Raw genomic sequence first — 9,556 nt, forward strand, 5'->3', positions numbered from 1 at the left:
CTCTGGTAGCATAATGGCTAAGACATTTGCTTGCTAACCAGAAGGATGGCGGTTCAAACCCACCAGCCACTCCTCGGAAGGAAGGTTGGGCAATCCTACTTCCATAGTGATACTGCCTTGGAAACCCAAGGAGGGGTCGCTGTGAGTCAGGACGGACTTGACAGCACATAACAACAACAATAACAATATAATCCAAGGTGACTTCCTCTTTTAAGGTCAACTGATTAGTAACCTCAATTACATCTGAAAAGTTCCTTTTGCCTAGAACATAACATATTCACAAACACTGTAGATCACTAAGTTAATATCCTAGGCATTTGAGTAATATGTCTTGGTTGGAGGGCAGTTTTAGAATTCTACCCCACAATATCTTCCAGAGAATAAATAAATTCTACTTCTTCCTTAAATTATAGGCATCTGATAAGGACTAACCACATATTCTGAAATTCTCAGAACTAGAAGGAGGCCTGGAAGTGCAATGGTTAAGCACTCAGATGTTCACCAAAAGATTAGTGGTTCCAACCTACCCAGCAGCTCCTGCTCCAGGAAAGACCTGGCAATCTGCTCTCATAAAGACTACAGCCTAGAGAGAACCACAGGGCTTGCCGACTCAGGACCATGGTATTGGGGGACATGAGGCTCAACTGGCACAACATACTACATAAAAATCTTATTCCACAACCTACTTTGGTGAGTAGTGATTGGGGTCTTAAAAGCTCTTGAGAAGCCATCTAAGATGCGGCTAATGGTCTCCTCTTGTCTGGAGTGAAGAAAATCATGGGCATTTAGAAACAATCAATCTAAGGATATGATAGACCTCAAGACCAGAAGAACTAGATAGTGCCTGGCTACCAATGCCAACCACTTGGGAAGAGATCAAAACTGGAGATCCTGGATAGAGTGGGAGGAATAATGTGGAAGAAAACTCAAAAACACAATAATGACCAGAATTACTGGTTGAATACAGTCTGGTGTTGGTGTTGTTATGTGCTGTTGAGTTGGACCCAACTCATAATGGCCCCTCCTTGGGTTTCCGAGGCATTATCACCATGGAAGTAGATTGCCCAACCTTCCTTCCGAGGAGTGGCTGGTGCGTTTGAACTGCCAGCCTTCTCATTAGCAGTCAGGTGCCTTAGACTTAATAATAATATTAAAATTATAGAATAATGAATGTGCAACTGAGTATACACACACACACACACACACACACAAGAAGAAGATTACAGCCTAGGGCACCATATGGGGCATTTCTACTCTGTCATATGGGGTCTCTATGAGTCAAAATCCACTTAACAGTGTGACAACAGTAACAGATGAGCACAAGAGGGTGACTGTTTTATTAAAGTAAGTTCTGGATCAGTGACACATTTTATCTGGAATCAAGATAAATGCCTTCTCTCTGTTTCTGATCCTCAAAAACATTCCCTATGTAACTAAAGTAAATTGTCAGTACTAAATCCTAAATGGATTGGTAAGTACAGACTGCCAAAAAAATCAGCATTGTTTAGAATTCCCAATAAGGCTGTTTTGAGAAATCTAATTTTTTTCTTGTGCTCTTTATTTATCCTATGTTCAGTTTATAATTTTGTTGATACTTTTTACAACATTTTTTGTTTAAAAGAGTGGAGAGATTTCATCTATGGATGAAACATATTCCCTTCAATTCTGACTCAAGTTACACTTCTATGGTAAATTCAATGTAGTTGTCAATTCATGTGGAAAAATATTTTTTTCCTGTTTAAACTTACCTTTTTGTGTGTGGGGGGGGTCTTGAAACATGCTATGCAAAAAGCTAAAAATAAACTTGCCTATAAATATTTGAAAGGGGAATAGTTTCTTTCTTTCACAAACAGTGACCTAGGCCTGAGAGTTCATGGGAATAATCTACACATAGGTGGCTCAGAGAAACGTTCTTTTCCTTCCTCCAACTAGTCTTATCATGACTGGAGAATATGTTGTTTTTAGATGCTATCAAGTTGACTCTGACTCACATTGTAACAGAACGAAACACTGCCCGGTCCTGGGCCGCCCCACAATCATTGCTAAGCTTGAGCCCATCTTTGCAGTCACTGTGTCAATTCATTTTGTTGAGGGTCTTCCCCTTTTCCACTGACCCTCCACTTTACCAATCATAATATCCTTCTCCAGGGACGGGTCTATTCTGAAAACATGACCAAAATATCAGAGACGAAGTCTGGTCATTCTCACTTCAAGGGAGCATTCCGGTGGCAATTCCCCTAGGATAGATTTGTTCATACAAATCTGGAGAACACAGGTTTTGAAAATAGATACCCTTCTTTGGTCTTTTTGTACTTTCAACCTCGTGGTCTCTCCAGTAGCTACTATGTGCCTTGAAAATATCCTCTTCAGGTTGGGGAACTGACCTGATATTGATTGATGTTGCTTAGGCTATTTTGAGACATCTGCTGTTTTGTTTCAGCTGGCCAGATCTTACAAGAAATGACACTCGGATCTACATATTATGGATGTATAACGTAGACTTCTAGAATGTCATTTATTCATTCATTCATCATATATTTAGTGATATGCTCAGTTTTAGGTGCTGAGAACAGGACAGTGAAACTAAACAACTCTGTCCTTATGGAGCTTACATCTTAATGATGAGAGATAATGAATAAATGAGCAAGTTAACATAATAATAAAAAATATTATACAGTATATGGTGTACCGATAAGTAATATAGGGAAATGTAAAAATAGAATACAGGGTATTACAAAATGTTAGGGATAGTTGCAGAAGTTTCTTATTTATTTATTGTGATCCAAGAATACATGCCAGTGAGGTAAGTTTTGAGCAGATACCTAAGGAAGTCAGAGAGTGAGACACCCAAATATCTTTTCCAAGCAAAAGGAACAGTGATTGCTGCAACTCTCAGCAGGAGCAAGTTTGCTATGGTGGGAGAGATGCATAATGCAAAGACCAGCAGGACTGGCATGAGGTGAGTGATACAAAATTAGTCTAGAGCAATAGCAGGGGCCTAGATCATGTAGAATTCCTTGGCTTCTTTTCTAAATGAGAAGAACAATGTTGACATGTTTGGAGAAGAGGTACGACATGATCCAACTTAAGTTCCAAATCAACACTACTTGCTAGGTGAAAAATAGATTATTTGAGAGCAAGGTCTGGTGGCATTGTGCCTAAAGCATTCGACTGCTAACCAGAAGGCTGGTGGTTCATACCCACCAGCACTCCTCAGAAGGAAGATTGGGCAATCTACTTCTGTAGAGATACTGCCTTGGAAACCCAAGGAAGGGTCTCTATGAATCATATCGGACTCGACGGCAGTGAGGTTTTTTTGGGGGGTAGGGCAGTTTAAGAGAAAGGTTGGAGGTAGGAAAAGTATTCAAAAATTTGTAACAATCCAGAGTGATGGCTTGGAGTAGAGTGGGAAGAGTGAAGGTGTTGAGAAATGGTCAGATTTGGGATATATTTTGAAGGAAAGGTTGACAAGATTTACTATTGGATTAGATGTGGAATGAAAACTAATAAGATCAGTCAAAGATGATCCCAACATTCTTCTTTACTTCCTCTGCAAATTTCAACTCTGCTGACCTAATGCCTGCAACTCCTCAAGGAGAGCCTCACAGACATGCATACACACTCACACAGACATCCACACATACTCACACACACACTTCCTTGCCTCTCTCTGAACATTGATAACTCTAATAGCTATCACATTAAGCCTTATATGTTGCTTTGTAGGAATGACTATTAAATAGGCAGCTGGATGTATGATTCTGGAGTATAGCGGAAAGGTCCAGGAGTCCTTGAGTGATACAAATGGTTAAGTGCTTGATTACTGGTTGTTGATTTGAACCCACCCTGAGGCATCTCAGGAACTCTGGTGGTGTATTGTCTAAGGCATTTGACTGCTAACCAGAAGGCTGGCAGTTCAAACCCACCAGCCACTCCTGGGAAGGAAGGTTGGGCCATTTACTTCCGTAGAGATACTGCCTCAGAAACTCAAGGAGGGATTGCTATGAGTAGGATCCAGCTGATGGCAGTGCATTTGGTTTGGTTTTTGGAGAGGCGTCTCGGAAGAAAACCCTGATGATCTACTTTTGAAAGGTTACAGCCTTGAAAATCTCAGCGGAGAAGTCCTACTCTGTACATATAGGATCACTATAGCATAGTGGCTAAAGCACTTGACTGCTAACCAGAAGGCTGGCGGTTCAAACCCACCAGCCACTCCTTGGAAGGAAGGTTGGGCAATCTACTTCCGTAGTGATACTGCCTCGGAAACCCAAGGAGGGGTTGCTATGAGTCGGGGCCGACTTGATGGCATGTAACAACAACAACAACAATGAGTAGAATTGACTAGACAGAAACTCAGTAAAATAGGTATAAACTTAGGGGTAGTCCGAATATAGCTTTTAAAAAAAATCTATGAAACAGGATATGATCACTTAGGGAGTGAGGGTAGTTAGGGAAGGCCAAAGTTGACCTCTGGAAGCATCCAACATTTAGAAGTCCTCAAGATGGAAGGAACTTATGAAAGAGACTGAGATAACTAGGTAAGATCATCAAGCAAATTAAAAAGAAAAATCTGACAAGACTATCTATGTGTATTTTGTCCAGGCAATCATGACTTCAATACTTCTTCTCCACAATATTTTGTTTAGCAATTTTTATTAGACCAGTGTCCTGACCTTTGACAAGTCACAAAACCTCTCTTGAGCCCATTTAATTCTCTCAGCCACTCTATGAGATAGGTACAAAGTGGAGAAACTTGGTTTGCACCAAGTTAAAAAATATGAGAGGCGGGGCTGGGATTGTAACTCAATCTGAACAATATGACAAAATAGCTAATATTTTGCAGTTTTAATATATTCCAGGCATGGAGAAGGTAGTAATTTAATTACTTCTCACAACAACCCTTACTAATATTACTCTCATTTTATGGATGATGAAAACTGATGCTCAGAGAGGTTGATTAACTAATCTAAAGACCAGTAAATGGCAAAGCTGAGATTAAACTCCACATCTGCCTGAAATAGATCTCTCTCTCCTAACAGCTACCTAATTCACCTGCTGTGATCTAACAACTGGAATATTGTCTTTGCTCTTCCCCTTAGTTTCCTCAGCTCTGTTTTCTGTCCTCATTTCTTTCCAAAGCGATATTGTTCTAACTGCAAATGCTACTCTGCAGTTTAACCAGTGAAACCATAAAACAGCCAACCAAAAACAGCTGAAAAAGGAAGCAACCCAGTTGATTATAGCATTTCCTACCTCAGGAAAGTATTTGAAAAAGGTCACGCATAGCAAGCAGAGCAGTCTGTCTACTGCTTTTGTATGTGTGTGTGGAGGTGTGTTTTTCTTTTCTTGAGCAAACTGACTTTAGAATTGCAAGAAGAAGGTGTAACATCAATGTGAGCCTTATTTAAACAGTGCAATAGAAAAAGTAGCTTCTTCCTAGCAATAAGAAGAAAAGACTCTTCTCCTTTTTAATGGTAGAAATTCACCTATGAGGTTCTTGGTAAAATGAAATCAGAGAATGATAGGTTTGGGGTTCAGGTTCTGGTTTCCCCATTCTCTAGCTATGTGACCTGAGATGCTTAACTGAATTGAATCTTCATTTCTTTACCTGTAAAATGGGGTTAAAAAGACCTGCCCTGATCTACTCACAAGAGGTCAAATGCAAAATAAATATGAAGGAGCTATGTAAACTATAAAGCATGGTAAGTACAAAGGTAACAAGTTCTTGTCAATGATATCATCATATTATAGAGTTCCCCATACACACGTTTGTTCCAGACTATAAAAAGTCAGAGTAAAGAATAAAGTAAATACAAGGAGGAATAGGGAAACTGAGACAAAAGGATGGAAGGAGAGAATCAGAAAGACAGGAGAGAGGAGGGAAAAAGGGTAGAAGGAGGGGAGAGGAGGGAGGAGAAGAAGGAAGGAGAGAGGTATGGAGGGGCGAGGAGAGGAGAAGGGAAGGGGGGGCACAGACCACATGGGAGAGGAGAGGAGGAAAGGGGAGGGAAGGGGAGAAGAAGGAAAGAGAAGAGGAGGGGAGGAGAGGGGAAAGAAGAGAGGAGAGGGAAGAGGTCACTTAATCTGAACATAACCAAGAGTCACAATTCTAGTCTTTCTACATGACTCTGACTTGACCTCTGTCAACCTGAGGGATTGTAAATGTGTTCTCTTTGTTGTTACACTTATTATCTGCCCTTATTGTTAATACCTACTATCAACAGGGAATTTGATAACCATCCCCACATAGCCAAGTATTTGGAATGGATAAGGCTTAATGTGGTGGCTATTACAGTCAGGGAGAGCCACGGATGTGTGACTGTGTATGCACGTGTGTGTGAGAGTGTGCATGCGTGTATATGAAGCTATCCTGGTGGAGCTGTAGGCATCAGGTCATCTAAGTTGAAATCAGCAGAGGAAGTAAAGAAGAATATTGCAGAGCCCCTAAATTGTTCCTGTTGATCAGCACTGATACCATCTTTATAACCAAATTTCTCCAGTGAATATTCCATGAGACCGCTGGCAATGATTCCTCTCCAAATAACATTTCCTTCTCTGGAGGAATTGTTTAAATGACGTAGAGGAGTACTGCATTACATAGGCAGTCATGAAGTGGACATCAAGATGGTGTGTATGCACATCGTACAAAAAATATTTAGTCCTTTGTCCTAAAATTACTACCAAAATCATGCTCATGTTCCTGTTCAACTCTGTTTTCCTATCAGAAAATATCCTAATACCTAGCACCCTCTACTTCTGTCTGACTTTTGCTTAGATGGAAAGATAATCCAGCAATGCCTATGGGGCTGATATATGAAGGAGTCTCCAAAGAACCCCTGAAATACTCTGGAGGGAGTGCAGCTCAGAGTACAGTGCTTCATGCCTTTGATGAATTCTTAGGCATTTGCCATAGCAAGGAAAGTGGTAAGTCAAACATTTTTCTTTTCCTTTCCTTTTTAATGGGGAGAGAAAGCAGAGACATATCTACCAACTGATAAAACTATGTGTAAATTGAAATGTCACAAAGTCTATATTTCTCCAAGACATCTAATAAACAAATCAATGAGTACACCTAGTAAACAAGTCAATATGTTTTTGTGTCAAGTTGGTTAATATCAGATCTCAGAAAAAACTGGGGTTTCATTTTCAAATCTTACAGCATAGCTGTATTTCTAGCTCTGTGATTTTGTTTTAGATCCTTAGCTTCCTTTCTCTAAAATGGGGGGCAGACATCTGCAGTTTGAAGGGTATGGCAAGATGTTGATGAATATGGAGCCAGCCGGTGCTGGGCAAGACTGAAGTCCTTCCCCCATAAAAATGGTGCAACTTTGAGCCAAATCAAGTTACACCAGAAGACAGATCGATTTTATTGGAAGCTTGAAATTGCTCATTTCCTTACCTGCCAGCACTCAACCAAGTGTTTGCAGCTACAGAAAGACACTTCCTGCTAGGATTTTCAAGTTGAGTTCAAATTTTAAAAAATGACTAGAATTTGATGTCATGGAATCCAGTCTTATCCACAAAAGTCAGTTCTCCAGAATATGATGATCTTCATGCAATTTTGCATTTGGTAGTGCTTGTAGTTGCTTTACCATGCATAATGTTACAGTTACCCATATTTTACTGAGAGGCAAGGATGTGTGTTAAAATATTAACCCATAATGGATTTCCTGTAACTATCTATTAATTTGAGTTTTTAAAAATGACTTCTAGAAGTTGTTAATAAAATGGTTGCTTATTTTTTATCTTATTTGCCCTTACAAATTCTGTAACTTTCCTTTTCCTGACCACTCCCTCCAAATCAAAGTACTTAAAGTATTTAGCTAACCAGTTTAAATGGTTCTGCTTCAGAACCCCACAAAGAAGTGAGTGTACCCTATTCTGTTTACAAAGTAATATAATATCAATCAAAATTTTAAAAGGAAATAAAATTGTCTTTGAACAAATCATCTTGTTAATTATGCCTTAATTTTGTGGATATTCTTTATAGCAACTAACAAGATGGTTGTTCACATTTGGTGTGTGATAAATATGTATAAATTGGTTGAAAGATCTGGTTTCAATGCAGTTATTCAAGATCTACTGGCTTCCTTTTGTTTTTCCTAACTCCTGTCAACAATTTAGAATATACATTTGAGTGTTTGAACTCTACAAGTGAAAAAGCCAGCAAGATAGAGTGGCCAGTTGGGCAGCAGTGACAGTTTCTGCTGCATTGGGGTCTGAAAATGCAGGCAGGGCTTTCCTACATTTTCATTTGGAGCTATGATGTTGTTCTGAATTGCTTCTTTCAGCTGACTTTCTGCATAGAATGAGGGACTACATGCCTCCTTCCCATAAGGCCTTCATAGAAGAAATGCGCTCTGCTCCTTCACTGAGAAAATACATCCTGTCCTCAGGAAACGGCCAACTTCTTGCAGCCTATAACCAGTGTATGGAGGCCTTGGCAGAGCTGCGCAGCTATCACATCACTATGGTGACCAAATACCTCATCACAGCTGCAGCCAAAGCAAAGGTTAGGAGGCAAACCCATCTCCCAGGGCCACCTAAGGCTTTAGAAGAGAGAGGCACAGGTGGAACTGCTGTTCTGAGCTTCCTAAAGAGCGTCAGGGATAAGACTGTAGAGTCAATCATCCACCAAAATGTTTAAGAGACTGCCCTTTCCCCTACCAGTGCAGAAAGAAGGGTTGCCTTTGTCCTCTCCCCTGCTGTAGGGCAGGTGGCCTGGAGAATGAGGGTCAGGATTCTGCTTGGAATGATCTAAAAAGGACCTCAGCACTATTCATGACTCTGCTCTAAAGAGCATCATTTTCTTCTTTGTTGAGAGCTGTTAGTCTTTGAAGAGGAGAATTTACTTTGCCAAAAACTTTCCTCCTCTGACTGATCACTGCTTAATAGCAAACAGCTTTAGACACTTCCTCATTTAGAACCCTACAGAGGAGTGAGTGTGCCCTATTCTGTTTACAAAGTGATATAAAAGCAATTGAAATTTCAAAAGAAAATAAAATTACTTTTCATCAGATCATCTTGTTGATTTCTTTAAAAATTTATTATTATATGTGCATTCATTCATTCATTGAAAAACTTATTAAGTTCCAATGGAGTACTGGCTTTCCTTCTTAGGAGTCCCTGGATAGCACAAATGGTTAATGCACTAAGCTGCTAACCTAAAAGTTGGAGTTTCTGCTCTACCCAGAACCATATCAGAAGAAAGCCCTCGTGATCTACTTCCCAAAAGTTAGTCATTGAAAACTCTGTGGAGCAAAGTTTGACTTTGACAACCATTGGGTAGCCATGAGTCAGAATTGCCTTGATGGCAACTGATTTAGTTTGGTTTAGTTTAGTAGCTTAGGGATTAGATCAGAGATTTTTGTAGCCCCAGTTCAGCTCTCTTTTCTCTCCATGTGTTGATTCATGGCCACACACACACACACACAAACACACACAAAAAACTCACTGCCATCAAGTCGGATCCAACTCATAATGACCACTTCTTGACTTTTCGAGGCAGTATCACTATGGAAGTAGAGTACCCAGTCTTCCTTCCGAGGAGTGGCTG

General features: G+C 40.1%; 1 protein-coding gene across 1 annotated transcript in view; it reads left to right on the forward strand.

Annotated features, from left to right (window-relative positions):
* The window catches only part of IDO2 (indoleamine 2,3-dioxygenase 2), a 162,407-nt gene extending 153,760 nt beyond the window's left edge, over positions 1 to 8,647 (forward strand). The window contains exons 9-10 of the mRNA XM_007935067.2: positions 6,776 to 6,924; positions 8,292 to 8,647. Coding sequence (XP_007933258.1) covers positions 6,776 to 6,924; positions 8,292 to 8,647 — 505 coding nt within the window. The remainder of the gene's footprint in view (positions 1 to 6,775; positions 6,925 to 8,291) is intronic.
* Positions 8,648 to 9,556: the final 909 nt, after the last annotated feature.

Source organism: Orycteropus afer, unplaced genomic scaffold (assembly GCF_000298275.1).
Source record: "Orycteropus afer afer isolate SDZICR_OR568_19922 unplaced genomic scaffold, OryAfe1.0 scaffold00024, whole genome shotgun sequence".
Lineage (NCBI taxonomy): Eukaryota > Metazoa > Chordata > Mammalia > Tubulidentata > Orycteropodidae > Orycteropus > Orycteropus afer.